Raw genomic sequence first — 19,322 nt, 5'->3', positions numbered from 1 at the left:
TCCATTAATTTTGACACATTTCAATTCCAAATTTATCCCAAGTATATTAGTATTATTACTTTTGAATCCACTTTGGGTGTCATAAGCTTAAGTCCACGTGTCTAGTGATAACAAATCCTCCATTTTTTTTCTCTTTCTTCCGCTGTACAGTAAAAGAAGCAGAGCAGAGAAGAGAATAGAAGAAGAAACAGAGTCATCAAAATTTGGGGAAAATTGTTCCAAGAGAATCAAACAGATTTTGATTTGAGAAAAAAAAGGGTTTGTGATGGTAAGGAATGTTTGCTTGTGAGTAAAATTCGGTTTATTTTTTGGTGGTTATAGAAAAGAGCGAAAGAGAAGGGGAGATTTAGAAGATATGAATAGGGGAGGAATTGGAATTGGAGGGCCAATGCGAAAGTCCTTTAAGGACTCTCTTAAAGTTCTTGAAGCTGATATTCAGCATGCTAATACTCTGTGAGTCAACTTCTTCATTAACATCCTTAACTTTTTTACATCATTCTTTTTCTTGATCTTGTTTATCTATTGCTGCTTGGGACTGAACCTTTGTTGTTGTTTTCTGGAGTTTAACTGTCATCTCTGTAAGACCCTTTTGTTCGAGTTTTTTTTTTCACTTGGGATTTTTTGGTTCCAGGCCATTTTCGAATTTTAAGTCTGCTTTTTTATTTTTGCCTATGGTTTTTCTTTTCGTCTTTGTTTGTTGTTTTTGTTTTCTGGATGATTTTTCTGATATGGGTTTTTGTTTCTTGCTAAAAATTCTGAAGCTTCATGATTTTCTGCTTTTTTGATTTTCATTTCTAACATTCTTTTGAGTTTTTTTTCTTTTTTCTTTGTTTCTAGTATGTTCTTTATAGCAATGAAATTTTTGTGGTTACACTGTTTTTGCCTTTTCCTTTTTGTTTTCTCTGTGTTTATTTTAGAACTGTGGTGCTTTTGAAGAAGGTTGTTTTCAGTGTTTGTTTCAAGTTCGCTTCTCTGATTGCTTCAAACGGAGATAAAGTCATCATTTTTAATGTTAATCTGATGTTATAAAGGTGTCATTTTTAATGCTTATCTGATGCTTAGCTTGTAAAAGCGTCTAAGCTCTAATATTATGATTAAGTAGCCTTTGTTTATGATTCCAAGGCCTGCCTTCATCTTGACTATATCCATTTAGGTACTTGCTGTAAGGTGATTGTTTCCCACTCTAGGGGTTCTTTTATTTTTTGGGGGAGTGTGGGCTAGAGATGCTTATTTTTGTAATGGTGTCCCCTTCCTTGAAAATCAATTTGTTGCAATGTGGTTACATAGCTGAGCAATCATAAAAGGAAGTAATAAATTGTTGCATTGTCCATTCTGTATTCCTCATTTCTACTGTTCCTTTTTTCTTTTCCCACCCCCCTCCTTTACTTGGTGGCTTTTGCAATTCAGTTAGGTTTGTTTGATGACTTCTCTTTGTTCTGTATGGTGAACATGTTTGTCTGGACCTGGTAATGGAATATGATTGTTGGGAATTTGGGTGCAGGGCCTCTGACTTTCCCAGAGAATATGATGGAGCTTGCCTACAGATGAGAATGTCCTACAGTCCAGCAGCGCACCTGTTCCTTTTCTTAGTGCAGTGGACTGATTGCCACCTTGCTGGTGCCCTTGGATTGTTGAGAATTCTTATTTACAAGGTTTGGATCGTTCATGTTCATGCATTGCCAATCCCCTCTATTTCAAGCTGTTTTTCATGTTGCAATAACTGTGGCATTGGATCATTTTTGCTTTTTCTGGCTCTAGGTTTATGTTGATGGCACCACAACCATGTCAGTTCATGAAAGGAAAGCAAGCATTAGGGAGTTCTATGGTGAGTTTCTACATTTTCCTTCATTTTTACATTCATGTAAACTATTAAGATATATCAGCTATACTGAATAATGGTTGCTAATCATCATTAATCTTGTGCAGCTGTTATTTATCCATCCTTACTTCAACTTGAAAGAGGTGTTACGGATTCAGAAGACAAAAAGCAAAAAGCAGTTTGCCAGGAGAGATACAGGAGAAGGGATGATGAGGATTACAGACAATCTTCTGATTCGGATATTGAAAGGGAAGACGAATGTGGAATCTGCATGGAAATGAACAGCAAAATTGTCCTTCCCAAATGCAATCACGCCCTTTGCTTGAAATGCTATCGTGAATGGTATGTTTTATGTGCAGTTTGTGTGAGATAGAAGCTGTATGTTAAGTTTAACTAATAGATTTCATAGTCAGTTCTCTATCATCGGTGGCCCTGGTAAATTTTGAGTCACTTCTTAAGACGTTAACTCTCCCATCCTACGCCATCCCACATTTCATTTGTACTCTTTCTAACCCCCTTCTATATGAATACACTTAGATGTTTTACATAACAGCCGTCAAGTGCTTCCTGGTGTGAGGTGTGTGGTCCCTCTATTAGGTAGTCTGTGGCTTTCTTTCTATATTTATCAGGCCAGCTATTTCAAAGACGGCTAGGGAAGGAACAAGTTAATAGCTAGATCTGGGTTGTTAAAGGGTTAGGTCAGTATTTACTTTCTTGTTTGCATGTTAGCCACATAACTTTAATGATAAAAAAGGTCTTTTTAATAAGCCGTTTCTTTTGTACCTTAGTTTTTGCAATTCATTATAGAGATGACATGCTTAGGCAAATGCCTCCATCTGTATCTCCCCCTCCTTTTGGATGGTTGGCATTTGGTAATTTGTCATAGTGAAATGTTATGTAATACCATTCACTGACCATGAACTTAGTAAATATATTTAAAAATCCACTAACATGGCAATTTTTAATAAATTATGATAAATGCTTCAGATGGGTAGCAGTTTCCTTCTGTGTATTATGGCGTAGTTGAGAAGAACATGGTAAAAGGGAGCTACTTTAAGTGATATAGCTATATAGCCTAGGCTGATCTGCTTTGTGTGCTCATATTCTTTTTTATTGTTTTCGTGTCATTATGATGCGGTGCTCATGTGCAGGGGAAGTGCACTATCTTAAATTTTAAATGTTACTTCAGTTTATTGAGTGAGAGTATTATCAGTGTTAAGCTCTATATAAAACTAGCAGTCATCATCTTAACTATCTGTTTTGGGGAAACATGTTCCAATGTTGCAGCCAGAGTGTGATTTTTCCTGCTAATCAGTAGCTGCATTGTCTGAGAAGCTGGAGTGCATCTGTGCTCTTTCCTATCGCCGCAGCACTGGATTTCAGTGTCTTCTTTTGAACATGCTGACCCGAGATGTTTTATGAGAATGTCCCCGTGCGCGCGGGTGGCATGGAGAGCGTCACTAATAAATAGTCAAATGAAAAATTGGTGAATTAAATGCGAAGAGGCAGACCTGCACTTCCTAACTGAGCCTACAAGTTCTTTTGCTTGATGATGACAGATTGTTGTACAATGTAGAGATCCTGCAGACACCTAGATGTCCTGCTATTCTGCAGATTGCAGGGGCTATTTACACAAACGTTGCAGCTAGAGCTAGTTTCCTAGTCCATGTAAATATGTTTCTTCCCATTTAACGGCATTTGGAGTTGTCAATTATATTAGGTAAAGATATCTCTACAGACCTAGGTTGCTGCCTATCCATGGGGGATGTTTCTTAGGAAAAGTGAGATAACAGGTTTCCCATGGTCCTCTAAAGCACAAGAGGAGGCATAAACTTACTGCTGGATATAAGTTACTCCACCATTCAGTTATCTTGGGGTGAAGTAAATACGGTCCTGCTATATCTTATTCAGCTTTATGAAATGAAACAGGGGAATACTATATTCTGGCACCAAAGTTAGGGAATTGCGTCTTACAACATTGGGCAGCCCAGTGCACAAAGCATCTTACATTAGCAGGGTCCGGGGAAGGTGGCCGCACTTCAAGGGGTGTGATGTAGAGAGTCTATCCTAATGGAAGCATTAGTGGCTGCTTCCACGGCTTGAACCGTGACCTATAGGTCACATGGAGACAACTTTACTGTTGCTCCAAGGTTCCCCTTCAACTTTACCGTTGCTTCTTAGAACCTAATGGGAAATTATTAAGAGGGAAGAAAGGGAAAAGCACTGTGGCGAATTTCTGCGTTCTGAGTATGTTAAATTGATTCTAAGCTGTAGCAATCTCCTTTTTAGTATTTGAAATTATCAAGTTCTTGTGGCAAGCGATATATGAAACTTAGTAGTACCATTTTTCCGTTAAAGGGCCTCTTTGGGTAGAATAGTAGCTCTTGCTGGTGGTCACGTACTTGCTTTTTTTTTGGGTCACTATTGCACTCGTTTATGCTAGGGCATTGTACTTTATTACTCTGCAAAAGATGTCCATTCAGCATTTTATCTCCTTTCTGTACTGCTAATTTTGCTCGTACAACTACTCACACTGAGAGAGTGAGAGTGATCTGATACAACACATTGCAGGCGTTCGAGGTCACAGTCATGTCCCTTCTGCCGCGATAGTCTTAAAAGGGTAAACTCCGGTGATCTGTGGGTATACATGGACAACAAAGATGTCGTGGACATGTCAACAATAACAAGGGAGAATCTGAGGAGGCTATTCATGTTTATAGATAAGTTACCCTTGATCGTGCCGGATAATGTTTTTGATCACTATGATACTCATATAAGGTAGATGAGCAATGCTTTCATTGGGATTGAATCATACCAAAGATCAAGAAATTGGTCACACTAGATTTAGAAATGCAGGTGGATTACTTTATCACCTTCTGATTAGAAAAAACCGACCGAGTCATCATGGTGCAGGGGTTGAAGCTAAGTAAGTTAGATTAGCCAAAAATGGAGCTTTTTAATTGTATCTCCTAATTTGTATATGCCTGTACAGTTCCAGTTTTACTTCTTGAAAACACAAGTGTACCCTTTTGTTGTTTGTTTCCTAATCTTTAAGTATGCCATAAATACCAGCATTTGCGGCTTTCTCAAGTGCAGTGTTTTATGGTTGCCATCTATTAGAGTGTATAATATATATGATGTATTTAGTTACCAATGTGTAATTTTCCCTTTCTTGCAAGCATTTGAAGTAGGATGGATATCCAAACAACCACAGGTCCACAACCAACTGAAATGATTAATGTCTATTTATCAGTGGAAACTCTGCAAGTACTTGTACTATAAATCTGCAAAACTCTTGAATCCATCCATGAGCTCAGTCATAACCTCACTTCTCTACTATAGAGAATATTATAACTTGATGGCCTATAATTCTTAGAGCAAGGTCATCTACATGCAGTAGCTCAGAATTTTTACTAAGCAGGTTAAAAATATGAAGTAAACACATAAGTCTAAGGAGGTTTAACATCTAATATATATATATATATATATATATATATATATATATATATTAAAATATAATTTTAATCATCTATAAACAATGTAATTTTTCGTCGAAGGGAGTTTAAATGAAACCCCTTGACCCTATCTGGCTCCGCCCATGTCTACATGTATATAATGGATCGTACTGTAGGGTCTTTTAGCAGGATGAAGAGACAGTTGTCTGTGAAGCTAAACAAGGGAGTTTTGGACCAAAATCATCCCTAATGTTTCGCTATAGCTTAAATAACACCCTTAAAATATTTCACTTCACTGAACACATCTTTTTAAGTTTTCCAAACTAAACTGAGAAAGATCCCTCTGCTGGTAATCTTCTCCCTTTTCTTTTCTTCTCTTTCTAGTCTTGTGAGGGATATTTCCAATGTTCTTGTCTATTCTTTGATTCATCTCTTGTAAAATTCATACAGAAAATTGGTATCAGCTGTTATTAATAGGTTCCATTGATATATCACAGTATCAGTGTCCAAGTTCATCATTGATTATTTTTTAATATAACATGTGTAGTTCTTCATATAGCCATTTTTTCTCCATCTTAAGTCTTTGTAAGTTTAAAGAAAAAGATACAAGTATATTTGAACCAATGTGACTTCCTCTTTTTACCAAGCATATGAATGAATTTGCGCAGAGTGATTTTGTAAGATAAAAGTCATAAGTAGTTCATATAATCTATCAATCTGAATGGTTCACTCTTCATTTTCCTTTCTTTTCTTCGTTCAATATTCAAGATATACATTGGAAAATAACATATCGAACAAATATAATTCATTGTGATAAACGAACCAATACCACTCAAAACATAAAAGTTGCAAAACGATACTACTAGTAAATATACAGTATGATCTATTGTGTGTCTGATAAAATTCATTCTTAAGCAATTGGACAAGCTTACATAGCATAATCAATTCTCCTTAGCCCCAATCTCCAAACTTCAAGTTCAATATTTGAGTTGTGCTACTTAATGCTGCCTCAACAACCTTCTTCTTTCCATAAAGGAGGACTTCATTCACTTTAGCTTATGCAAAAACTGGAAAACTTCAATTACATAAAAAGCCCTCCCCCCCCCCCCCCCCCCCCAAAAAAAAAAAAAGTTTCAAGATTACCAACTTTTACAATGGAACTAACCTTTTGTCTTCCAAAACTCAAACAATCTTGTAGATAGGATGTGGTTCACCAAAAACATATGGATACAGTGGATTTGATGGCATTTCTGGAGGGCGAAGAAGTGGAGCTGATGGTTCTGCATATTCACCTTCATACTCATGATTATTTTCCTTAACTTGCCCAAGAGTTCTTAGAATTGTAGCCAATAAAATACAACACCCCTGCTTATTATCAATTTTAATTTATTAAGAATCGCGTAACGTAAATTTGAGACAAGAAAAACATACTGAAATTGCTTGAAGTTACCTGTGTTAGAACACAAAGCAGGGTAATCCATTGGCAGACATCGCTATTCGAGTTCACAAAATCCTTGAAATCATCAAACCTTCCTGATGGATCTTCTGGTAAATCCTGATTGAGGCAAAAAGGCATAAAGAGGGCATTGAAATGAAGCAATTGTCAAAGCCACGGTGGGACAGAGTTACTCGGTAAATGTGTTGCTAGGAGATAGCAGTTAGATAGTCTGTTATACATAGAGGTCTTAAATAAATAGAGTCTACATCTGTTCGTGAAAGAATTCTGAAAGTAAAAATCATCTCTTAAGTAGCGTAATAAAAATCTGCAGGTATAAACATGGGTTTTGTTGTATCCTGAAGGGAATTGCATGTATTCCCCATTCTGTATGCGAGCGATATCTCTTTAAGGAAAGTCGATTCTTTCACGCCTCAAAGTCATTTCTTCTTCAATTATATTTTCCTATTTTTGTAACATGTACCTCATGAAATTAGTCGATGTGTTAGTAACAATGTTATAAAAGAAAAGGAACATTAGAGAGAAGCAATAAAGTTGTTTTGTTGATGTCTTTGATCAATAGAATACAGAAAGATAATTTAAATATAACAATATGATAGAAGATTTATTAGAGGCATACCTTTTCCCAGTCAGAGTTCAAGAAAACATCAGCTGTAATTGCAATCTCTGCTAAAAGAAGCACAAATATGATGAACATATACTATAATATAGTTAAGGTCCATTCTTTTGATCTCTTTCTATGAAGTCTCTTTTTGCAACAACCCCTTTGGGACAAAAATAAATTCCCTGAAAGAACATATAGATAAGTATAAAGAAAAAGGATACAAATGAGAGGCAATAGGAGTTGGCAGAGTTTGCAGCAACATGACCAAGGCAAGTGATTGCACACAAAGCAATGCCAATACCAAGAAATGCATGGATGAACCTGTCATTATTTCACCAGAGTGAGAATTACCATTTCTTTCATTGGAAAATTATATTGTATGGTAAAATAAAAAATTACATTTATATAAATTGTTGAATCCCCTTCTTACGAGGGGAGTTTCTTAGTGAGAACTCACCAAGGAAACTGAGCATAATCAGGGGAAGATGGTGAGTTGGCAGCATCGCGCTGCCAAACTCTAATCATCCATATACCATAAAGAACCATAGCAATGCCCATAAATCCTATTGTTATGTTTGTGATCTTGAGGGATAATCGCAGGCAGCTCTTTACAAGTTTTACCATCGTGAAATTTAAAGAGGAACTGTTTCTCACTCACTTGGGAGGGGACATAGAAGAGCACTTGCTAGGTAATTAGCTCTTACGTTGAAAGGATAACCTTGAAGAATGCATTAAAACGCATATTGATATGACTTATAATAGTGATGATGACTTTCTTTGATATGCAAAAATTGCCCACATAGGCTAAGAAAAAAGGAAATTTCCAAGAAAGAGCTTATTGTTATCTACTACTCTGCAGGACCTACTTAATTATGAGTTGCTTGTTTTACTTATATAAACCCAAAAAGGGTCTTTGTCCAAATATGTGGTCAAGGATAACAACTCTCTATTTTCAAAATTTCATGTTAAAAACATCACAAGATTTTGGAGGATATATTATTGTCAAAATGATTCTGTGTAGATATAGTTTTTATGACCACAATTAGTTTGTAGTGTAACATGATGAGATAAGATACTTGGAATAGATGAAGATCATCATGATGGTAGTATATTAGTATAAATCAATAGACTTGAAGATGATTTGTAATCCCATTATTGGTATAAATTACAAGGTGTCGAAAGAGCGCAGTCGAAGCACAATGAATACATACACCCACAACAAAATTCATGTACAAGTTCAACTGGGAATAAACATATAGCCGGACGACAACTATCTAGCGAAAATGAGTTAAAAGGGATTTTTGAGAGTGAAACGAAGGATAGGAGATTTTTTTTTATTATTTTTTTTTTTTATTATAAATATTTAATTAGGGGTTAGTTATGAAGAGATGGGGTTGAATTAGAATATTTAAAAGTTTAGGATAAAAATTAAAAGATCAAAATTTTTTAATAAAATCCTAAATTCTATTCATTTTCTCCATTTTTTTAAACGCTCTGTTTTCCTTTTCCCTCTTCTCTTCTCTTTTCTTTTCTCCATTTTTTTAAACGCTCTTGTTCCTTTTCCCTTTCATCTTCTTCTTCCTTAACTTCTTTGCCTTTTTTCTTCTCCGTTTTTCCCTTTCTTTTCAATTTTTTTGTGTTTTCATCTTCTTCGGAGGATGTTCTCATTCTCATTTTTTCTTCACTCTGATTTGATTGTGAAAATTATAAAAAAAAATTGATATATTATTTATATAAACAGGAGTAGTTTAAGCAATCAAGAGATATTGTTTAAACTACCCTAAGTTGTTTAGTTCAAACAACCAAAAGATATTTAAACAATCCTAAGTTGTTTAGATGTTTTTGATAATTCTTTAGTTAAAACAATAAAAATATTTTAAATATCAGCTAGTTGTTTGGAGAGATAAGAAAATATTTGCTAATTGTTTTAAAGACCGAGATATAAAAACATTTGTTAGTTGTTTAGACAAATGTTTAAACATCTACCAGTTGTTTGGAGGTGATGATGACGTGGACGAGGGGAGGTTGGGGCTGAGGGGTGGATGAGGGGCAGGGAAAAAAAGAGAAGGGGTCTTTTGTAAATTAAAAAAACTTGTGGATTCTTAAAATATGTGTCATTATCACTAATTAAAAAAAGAGTCTCTTTTACTTCATTTTCAAGACTTGTGTCCTATTTTTTTTATTTACACTCTCAAAAGTCTCTTTTAATTCAATGCCCCTGGGGAAAATGAAGGCCGTCTGAAAAGAAAGAGAGTTATTGCTTTTGACGACGAAGAAAGTCCTTCATCTCAGTCAAAATATCAGCTTTAACTACGAGACGCATTCGCTTAGAATCCTCCCACAGTAATCCTCCATATTCTCTGGCAAAATCACATGCAGCCTCAAAGACATCCTAAAAGTAAGCAAACAGCAATCATGTTAGGCAGACAAACATATTAAAACATTAAATCAAAACTAAGCTTGCAATGCAAATATCATGGTGCATGACACTCACTTTGGAAGGGAATTCATCGTAGAAGTGGGCTGGCGTCATCTCAACCCGATTCAGATCAGATTCCCACAATCTAATCTGGCACGAGAAAGTGGTAGTTGAATTAGTTAATTGGACAAGAACTTGTTTTCCAATAAATCATTTCATTAGTCTTTCTTTGTCAATGGATTGGTCGAATAGATTTTGGTCGGCCATATTTGTGGCAACGTGTTACTAGTCAAGAATAAATTCTGTAAGAGTCAATTAAATGTGGTGCAATTATAATATTTGGTTTCTAGAGCTGTCATTCAATTGCAATACTATGAGAATAGTGAAGGAACCTGATCAGTAACATTCTCCGGCACAGATGGTATCCTCTCTGCAACCCTAGGATGTGCATTCTGCTGAAGGAAATAAATTATCTGCAATCCATGCATCCAAATCACAACAGCAGTCAAAATTTAACTTCAAGCGAAAGATATTGTAGAGTAGCTGCTCAATTTGTGTAGTATAAGTACATCCAAACAGAAGACTTCATAATATCACTTGAAACATTTTGACAAATCACCATGACAAGTTGTTCCTTTTTTGGGGGGGGACCATGACGTCTAAGCCAATGTATTTGATAACTAAGGATGAGGATAATTGGAACTTGAGTATAAACCAGTCCAGACAACTCCAGCAAAGGTTTCCATTTTGTCATATTTAACTCTTTCTAATTCATACAGAATTATAAATGCGGTAGTGCAGTAAGAACTTTGGCACCAGAAGCACAATAGGTTCATGTACTTCCATTCCTGCATAAGTGTGCTAATTTTGAAAGGTGTAACAACGCAAGTAACTAATATTAAACATGATAAGTGGATTAAAGGACAAGAAACAAAACCATAAAATGACCTTTTCTGAGAGGCGTGTAATTAATCAACATCTATCAACTAACCAACAATATTTTTCTTTCGTAAGTACAGCTGATGAAGAATTAATAAGAACTTCCAACAAAAAAGTCCCACATCATCAATCTTTTTCAACATTTTGCTTTATACAAATATAGCACTCCACATACAGTTGACTTTCTCAGCTAGATTTAATTAGTTGTCTCTGATATAAGACAATGCTTGTCAATAAACAAATAGCAGTTGAAACTTGCCTGCTCAGAAGTAATGCCGTTTTGAAAAGCTTTATACAAACTTTCTTTGTTAATAGCACCAACAATGAGATTTGGAAGCTGGTATTCCACCCTGTATTTGCAGCGAAAATTTGTTACTTAGTGATCTAACCACAAAAGTTAATGAAAGAAATCTACTACTAGAAAATAAACATTCAACAGCCAAACACAGTATTAGGCATAACACACATTGATAATTGGAATCAAGGTCTTATCTCAGAAGGGGAAGAAAGAGAGAAGCAAAAGCTCAAACAACCATCCCTAGAAACATTCTGCACTTTAAACATGTCATCCACTTTCCAATAGCTCTGCTGAAATTCTCCAGCTTATAAACTCCAAAGAATATTAGCAGTATGGACCCTATTTAATCCAAACTCCAAGCATCAATGATTGTGTTTACCCTGGCCAATTTTGACACAGATTTGAAAGTGTCCCATTCTTTTTGGTGACATCTTCTGCATTGAGGCAGTAGATGCACAATGTCATTCATCATTTTTTATCTACATAACTAGTTCTTTACTTTTTTTTAGCGGGGAGGGATGTGTGTATAATTATTTCCATTTTGGTAGCATTTATTGCATCTGATAGACTAAATATTAAGTATAGGAGAAGCTGTCTTAAACAGAACACCGTCATAGGGGAAGCCAACTCTCTAGTATACCCCAGAATCTAGATAAGCCTTAATGTCTGCATCGCAATTGTTTAATATATTGCACATGCATGGTGAATATGCTAAAATTTGACTCATACTATCTATATGTTCTCCTTTTTACTCTGTATGGAGGTAAACAAATCAAACCACCATAATCATGCTGGAAAAGCTGCATCAATGCACCTTAGAGACTACATGATGCAAATGAGATTCAGATGCTGAATGAATCTCGGAAAGCTGCATAAATGGAAGTGAAATCAAATGGAATACTTTAGATAATAATATTGCCAGAAGAACAAGATCTGCCTGATATTTCTGTCTCTACGAAGGTAAATGAAGATTCATAAATCGGACATCCTCTCCCAACTCACAAATGATACAAGTAATGCATTTCTTGGCAAGCACCAGTCTAGTGTCAGATACTGTTTGTGATGGTATTAATTCCAACAAAAAGTAGCAACAGAGTCCAGCTAATGCTATCAAGAGAAGGAGAGTTAGCACCAGTTCTTCCCATATTGTCTCTTTACTCAACCAAAGGACAGAAAGAAACACAAGCAACAGAAGCAAATTGTTCGCATACCTTGCAAAAAGGCGTAGGATCTCACAGTGCAATTTTGATGTTGAATATGCATACAGTCTGAAGTTTGTTTCAATAACAATAAATCCCTGATGAATGTGGGTGGGAAGGAAAAGACGCATTTGCAGTCAATAAGGTATCATTGAACTTGTTCCAAACAAATTTGAGAATTTAAATCTGGATGACAGGAAGCACAAAATTCTAAATTTCTGTACATGCTTGCTTTATAAGAAAACTGTAAGAATAAAGATAGAAAACAAATAAATAAAACTGGATTTCTGTGTAGCTTGACCCAACTACTCAAGGGAACACTTGTGAGTGCAGCATACCTGTTTCCTTGATGTTGTATCTGCTAAGCTAATTGACAGGTTGGTCGCCAATTTGGTGGGAATAAACCAACTCTCTTTCCTTCCCTAAACAGCATCAAATGGGTAATTAAGAACATAATGGAAAAGATAGAATCCATTCATTCTCATGAGCTCATTGATGGGGCAACAAGTAGTATTCACCTGCTGCAGCTTAACCAGTCCCAAATCTGAAAGGTCCTTAATTATACTTCGCTGGAGATCAGTTATTGTGTTTGTGTTGTATGCCTATATCAGAAGACAATTCAAGAAATATACGAAACTTAAGCATACTGAGGAAATGAGACTTACAGGCGTTTGGTTGGGAAAATGGTTGAAAGACTTTTTCGCAATATTATACAGTTTTTCAAACTTACTAATTATTATTTTTTGAGAAGGTTATTAATTATTACTCTATTTTTTAAAAAAAATGAAGAAGTACAAAACTTTCTGCAAAAAAAACTTCACCACTTTTCAACCAAACACCAGTGCGCTCCAGAACCAACTAAAATTCAAGCATTTAGAGTTCAAAAGATGGTATCATAGTAACATTTCCAGGACAAACTTAATTCAAGAAGTCCTAGCTCTGTCTAGTAATACCTTGCCAGTAACATGAAAGCTTAGCTCCAAAAGAAATGCAATAAGATCTGCCGAATCCACACCTCGCTCCTGCATTAATACAAAGTAATTGTTTCAGAAATTTGATTAAAGTTTCCAGAAGTTAGGAAAATTGAAGTCCACACTCAACCAACATTATGGTCATAGGTACAATATCTTCTCAACCAAAATCTTAAATCATAGAGTGAATATCTTCTCGATTCTTGCTTGTATTAACTAATTTACAGAGGTAAGGAAACAAAGAAAGAGTGCCTAAAAATATGTGATCAACAACAATAATATCTGAGGTGGAACTAATGAGCTCAACTCAACTAGGTTCCAATCCTCGAACTAATTGAGGTTAGCTATATGATCTTGTATGAATCCCCTGTATCATTCTGCATATTTTTTCAGTGTTCAAATGACTTGAAATAGTTTGACTATTTTTACGTTGGGCACAACCTCCTGCAACTCTCTTCCTTTATCTTGGCTTGGGAATGCTTATGCTTTGATGACCGTAGAGAGACAGAGTAGGCAGATATAATCAGCAAGCTCTTAAAGGCCAAATCTACATCACTGAGATTTCCACCCCACCTACCTCCTTATCTTCAAAGTCTATCAGAAGACTTGCCGCCAAAGTGAGGGATAAGCAAATGTTGTATGTAATTGAATTACAACACTGCTTAATGGACTGATGGTGCTTCCGATGCAAAAGCAAACCCGAGGGACCGAGAGAGAGAAGGAGGTCATCACCAATGAATACTATGAAAAGCATCAAAAATTATACCTCAGCATTTGTTATGTACTCCCTGATGATGTACCAAAGCTGTGCATTTGTGTCCATTAGCTGTAACACGCCACGGTCAATACAATTTTTTTTTAAAATGTGATTGATTGAGAAAATTTAGAAACTCGTACCAAGAACTGGAACCCACTTTCAGTCAACCTTGGAGGTTCTCTATCATCTCTGCTTAAGAAGGCATGAACTCATGGAGATTATGTCGATTATCACAAAATCTTCCATTCACATGCGGACAAAGAACTATACATATGTATGTGTGAGTATTATATATATATCCATAATACTGAAGTGGCCGGTACCTCTGACTTAAAAGTCCACGCTGGAAGATTTTCATCATCGAAGAGCTTATGTTTGTGCCCTTTCCAGCTTCACTGGAGCTTATAAGGTGCAGTAGAAAGCACTGGTTGCGACAGTTGCAAGTCATAAAAAGAGTTGCCAAAATTATATTCAGGCTGCAGTTTGATCAAGACCGAAAGCAAAGCAGATTGTCTCACAACATATTATTACATATTCTGAACTCTCCCTGAAAATCAATGGACACGAACTACTAACATAATGCAAGTCATACCTCCCACTGTTCAACGGCATAAGCCTCTAACTCCTCCAAGCTAGGAAGCCTCACGGTGATATTAGAAGGCATTGGTTCCCTTGGTAAGACTCCACTACAGTAATTGAACTCACATATTATAATCCAAATTGTGGAATTACGAGACCAAGGATATCACAGATATTTCAGCATCATGTAGAAATATTACCACAACTAGTTACTGCATCAAGTATAGCATCTTACAGGTCAACTGAGGGTCAATGTACCAGGGTCGAATACTGAACTTTAGCCCAATGGTGAAATTTAGCAAGATAAATCAAGAAGTCATATAGAATGAATAAGACGGAAAATATACAAAAGTGCGAATATACTTGTTCAACAACAACAATAATATTAACTTTGCCTCAATAGATCAATCCCAAACTAGTTGCAGTCACCTATATTAATTCTCTATATTTACTCAACTCCATGTGGGCCAACTTTATTCAAGTATGCAAATACGTGAAGAAATGTATCTTGGGCTTAACTCAACCCCAAAAGTCAACTCATGAAGGGAGGATTGTCAGCTCATGAAGGGAGGATTTCCCAAGACAATATTAAGGCACCACAACCCATTCCCTCAATCAATGTGGATTTAACACTCACCCAGAACAAGACAACCAGAGCTTGGTAACATAACACGGAGGCTCAACATTGAGAAACACAACAATAGGGATTGTCAGGTCGGGCTTTGATACCATATGATAAAACTAAACCTTGGGCCTAACTCAACCCCAAAAGTTAGCTCATGAAAAAAGGATTCCCCAGGACCATATAAGAACACCACAACTCGTTCCCTTGAGAAGGGGATAAATAGACCAGCAATCTGGTGTCTACACGCCGAATGTCATTGGCTAGTACTTCTTTCAATCACCCATCTCAGAGAAGCTCAGCCCATAGTGATCATCAACACCTATAGAGAAAAATAAAATACATAAGATAATAAAGCTTACCCGTGGACTATATGCTTCTGAAGATTATATTGAAATTTTGGGTTTAGTTGATAAGTGGCTTCCTTTTTCCTGTAAGAAATCAAAGAGAATGGCAACGCACAACAATCAAAAATTGACTAAAACAACATGCAAAGAAATTGTGAACCACCCTAACCGGGTTTTTTGTCATTCCAATAGTTGAGGCATGATTTCGACTACCTAAAACTTCTATAATGCTTATAAAGAGCAAAAACTTAAAAGGAAAAAACAAAAGAAAGATAAGCAAGCATTGGCAAATCAAGATATTCCCTTTGAATTTTTGATCATGCTTGCTTATTTTGACAAAAGTTCTACTTTTGCTCATGTGTCATTATTTAGAGTGCTAAGTGAAAAACATGACAACCAGATAAAGATCAAGCGGAAAAGTAAATACAGCCAGACTTCTATACAACATCCACATCTGGCTGAGAAGGAAAATTTAAATCCACAGGCAGTAACTTCGATGAGCTGCAAGTAGAAGTAAGAACCCTAAACTCGAAACCCTACCCGTCTTTGCTACTCACTATCTAAGGAGAAAATCAGAAGTTCATTCTCAATATATAGCAACAATTAACTATAAAAGCAATATTTAATTCAAAACCGATTTTTATGTTACATTTTACCTCTCTACAACAGCTTTTTGTCTATAACAACAACAACCATCTTTGCGACAGTACGCTCTTTGTAAAATTACCCCTCTATAACAATCTTAAATATTAATTGATTTTAATTTACTAATTTCCCACTTTTGTTGCTAGCCATTTATTTTCATAATAATGAAAGTAATAAATGCTTTGTTGTTATAAAGCCAAATATAGAAATAGAATCTCTAAGTTAACTACTAACAGGTCTAGCATTCTTACCAAATATTTTAAAATTTTAATACATTACAACACCACTTTTGACAAAGAATATTACATCGGTACATACTTCGATAATTAAATAAATTTTCATTGAAAGATTTGTGCATTTTTTGTAGTCCATTAGACAAGAAAATTCTATCTTGTAAGGGTCAAAATTTTATTAATGATGTATCAGCATTCTTTAATTTTGAATTGTTGAAATATGAATACATCTGAGATTTTAAATTTAAATAAGTTTATCATCTTTTATCACGTTAAAAAATAGATTTTTCGTATCTTTCTTTGTCTATAACAGCAAAATAAAATTTAAGGGTCAAATGTTGTTATAGGTGTATAACAGTCAGTCACTATTAAATCCAAAATATATTGGAACAAGCAAGATTGTTATGGAGAGGTTTGACCAGAAATAAATTACTGTCAGGATGTAGAAGCAAAAGTCTGTAGATTCTAGAAACTAGAAATCTAGGAACACAAAGCTGTGTAAAATTATGTGTTCAGGCTCACTCGATCCCTTATTCTACTCCTATATTAGTTACAACTCCAACCTCCCTACATTGCAATTCCTAGCTAAGGCGCACAGAGAAAGGTTAACCATCACTTCCATAACTAAATTGGAATAAGCAGCATTATTCAACACAAGAAAATATAGTAACTATCAAGTAAGAGAAGAATCTGCTCAATAACCTGTCAAATGTTTCTGTCATTACTCTCAACTGTATCAATCTATCAATGGCAACTTTATGCTTTGAGAATCCATCTGGAAGCACCCACTCCTCCATCGACTTGGCTGAAATGGGTATGTCTATATACAACAATTGCAGCACATACTTCTTCGCTAAGGGAGGTAACGATCTAGCAAAAGAAATGAACAAATTACGCACATAATATAGCATATGTTCAAAATACTATCAACAAAAGAGATTTTCCTTTTCCTTTTTCTTTTTTTCTTTTTCATTTTTTCAAATACTCTGATCAGAGATGTACCAACTAATCATGAGCAGCATATTTCTACAAATTTACATCATATAAAAAATTTAAAAAGGTCTTCTAAAACTTATTCTGTTCGTTAGATCCATCGTACTCAAAATACAATCTCTTTTGTAGTAATACGTTCCATCAGGTTCATAATGACAAACAAGACCCACAGTCATTTTTTTATAAGGATTCATAGCATTTTTTTTTGTCAGTTCACATAGTATTTTCGTGCTGTAGCTCGAGGTGAATACAGTGGGTGCTAAGTACTACTGAATTAACCAATCTCTTGTTGCAATAAATACAAAAAAGTATAAATACTATCTACAAAAACATTCAACATTATAAAACTGTGCTTGTGTATGTTTATATATGTGTCAGCACCTGCTGCTGATTAACTGAGTCAATCTATGGCTATAGCTTGAAGTTCATTTCTCCAGAATAATAAGCTCAAAGACAAAGTAAACTTCTTTTGCATCCAAATTTACACGCCATATATCACGATAGGCTATATTGGTAAAATTACATCATTTTCACTTGCAGAAAGTAATCAAAAAACAAAAAGGGGCACTATAAGATTAGCTAAATATGAAACCAAAGCTTTGCGCAAATATAAATGGTTGTGCCACAAGAAAAACTCTAAACATTCGTTCAAATTGGGGATTTTAGAATACCTAAGAATGGCTTCACAGATAAAGGAATTGTCGTAAAGCATGTCGAGTTTCATTACAGGCAATGAAGCCACCATGTCCATGAAATTCCTGGCCACGATCTTCACTTGCGGCATTGTTGTTATAGATCAAATAAAGGTTTTCAATACTTCAATTTTCTCAAGCTAGGGTTTTAGCTTTGCTGAATGATGATTCTTCACTACTTCTGCTAATATAAATATAAATACGGCCGGATTCATGAACATTGATTTATGTATTAAACCCGACTCGGGCGATGAAACCTCTTGCAATTGGGGCCAGAAACTTTGAAGGCCCAATATATATTGGACCGCATTTGTCTTCTTTTTTGGGTTCAATGAAATACTTGGTATGACTATTATTTGACCCGGTTCGATAATTTAGATGTCACGAATCGTTATTCGGGGTTAAATTCACAATTACTCATTTGACATTCACGTTATTGAAAAATAATTTTATCATCAGTAGCAAACCCGGCAAAGCTCCGTCGATCTTCTCTGTCACAGCTTCAAAGATAAGCTTTCATTAACAGGATTTTTTTCTTGCAATGTTAACTTAACCTATTATAAGCATGTTGACATAGCAAGCTTTCATGTATTGAAGAGTTGTTAGAGTTGGTTGAAATATTGTTAGAGGTAGTTAATTGGTTGTTATAAAGTAGTTAGGATTCAGTTACAAAGTAGTTAGTATAGTTGGTATGAGTAGAAAATACTATACCTGTACAATTTCAGAAATACATGTATATATACATATCTCAAAATAATGAAAGGCTACAATTCATTCTCCAGAAGATATTTTCTCTCTCTATACATATTCTCTCTTCCTTCTCTCTTTTCTCTTCTCCCTTCAGTCGTCTTCTTCTTCCTCTTCTCTGTACATTCTCTTCCTCTCTTCTTCACTTCTTCTTCAGACGTCTTCAGGTTAAACTCCACTGCTGGAATTATCATGGTATCAGAGCCTTCATGGACCATAAGGTAGAAGAAGCCCAGTCGCGAGAAACTAGAAGAAGAGATCAACTAGCGATCTAAAGTTCAAGCTTTCAGTCAAGGTGTATAAAACTTAAGCTACATCAAATTCCATGGAAATCGGAGGTGCGAACCTAAACAGAGCACATGCAACAGCTGGTCCAACCAGCTATGAAGTTCCGAATATAGGTCACAATCATCCCCTTTATCTCCATCCGAACGACACCCCAGGTAGCTCCCTAATCTCTTTACAGCTTACCGGCTCCGAGAACTATGCTATCTGGAGTAGATCTATGAGGATCGGACTCCTAGGTAAAGGTAAATTAGGTTTCGTA

The 19,322-nt window shown here is 35.6% G+C and overlaps 3 protein-coding genes across 5 annotated transcripts; 1 reads left to right on the top strand and 2 right to left on the bottom strand.

Moving 5' to 3' along the window:
* Positions 1–100: 100 nt before the first annotated feature.
* On the top strand, positions 101–4,969 carry LOC129873919 (E3 ubiquitin-protein ligase AIRP2-like). Its single transcript, XM_055949111.1, has 5 exons — positions 101–453; positions 1,502–1,652; positions 1,759–1,825; positions 1,927–2,161; positions 4,391–4,969. Exons 1-5 carry the CDS (start codon positions 356–358, stop codon positions 4,599–4,601), a joined length of 762 nt encoding a protein of 253 aa, XP_055805086.1. The 5' UTR covers positions 101–355; the 3' UTR covers positions 4,602–4,969.
* A 1,017-nt stretch (positions 4,970–5,986) lies between these two features.
* On the bottom strand, positions 5,987–8,157 carry LOC129874994 (tetraspanin-19-like). Of its 2 annotated transcripts, none has more exons than XM_055950408.1 (6): positions 7,792–8,157; positions 7,556–7,655; positions 7,350–7,430; positions 6,725–6,829; positions 6,440–6,639; positions 5,987–6,341 (listed from the first exon to the last, which is right to left on the bottom strand). In XM_055950408.1, the coding sequence occupies exons 1-5, from the start codon at positions 7,956–7,958 to the stop codon at positions 6,457–6,459; spliced, it is 636 nt and encodes a 211-aa protein (XP_055806383.1). In that variant the 5' UTR covers positions 7,959–8,157; the 3' UTR covers positions 5,987–6,341; positions 6,440–6,456. The 2 variants fall into 2 exon arrangements, with proteins under 2 accessions (XP_055806383.1, XP_055806384.1); XM_055950409.1 differs by having other exon boundaries at positions 5,987–6,329.
* A 1,250-nt stretch (positions 8,158–9,407) lies between these two features.
* Positions 9,408–18,238, bottom strand: LOC129873289 (general transcription and DNA repair factor IIH subunit TFB2). 2 transcript variants are annotated; one of them, XM_055948354.1, is made up of 15 exons: positions 18,008–18,238; positions 17,046–17,213; positions 15,481–15,549; positions 14,510–14,603; positions 14,241–14,341; positions 14,058–14,106; positions 13,927–13,986; positions 13,143–13,211; positions 12,708–12,791; positions 12,528–12,611; positions 12,202–12,287; positions 10,952–11,042; positions 10,146–10,226; positions 9,829–9,903; positions 9,408–9,726 (listed from the first exon to the last, which is right to left on the bottom strand). In XM_055948354.1, exons 1-15 carry the CDS (start codon positions 18,118–18,120, stop codon positions 9,589–9,591), a joined length of 1,362 nt encoding a protein of 453 aa, XP_055804329.1. In that variant the 5' UTR covers positions 18,121–18,238; the 3' UTR covers positions 9,408–9,588. The 2 variants fall into 2 exon arrangements, with proteins under 2 accessions (XP_055804329.1, XP_055804330.1); XM_055948355.1 differs by lacking the exons at positions 15,481–15,549; positions 18,008–18,238 and adding an exon at positions 15,134–15,440 and having other exon boundaries at positions 17,046–17,132.
* Positions 18,239–19,322: the final 1,084 nt, after the last annotated feature.

Source organism: Solanum dulcamara, chromosome 11 (assembly GCF_947179165.1).
Source record: "Solanum dulcamara chromosome 11, daSolDulc1.2, whole genome shotgun sequence".
Lineage (NCBI taxonomy): Eukaryota > Viridiplantae > Streptophyta > Magnoliopsida > Solanales > Solanaceae > Solanum > Solanum dulcamara.
Note: the sequence above shows the minus strand (reverse complement) of the source record. Positions and strands in the feature narration are given on the sequence as shown.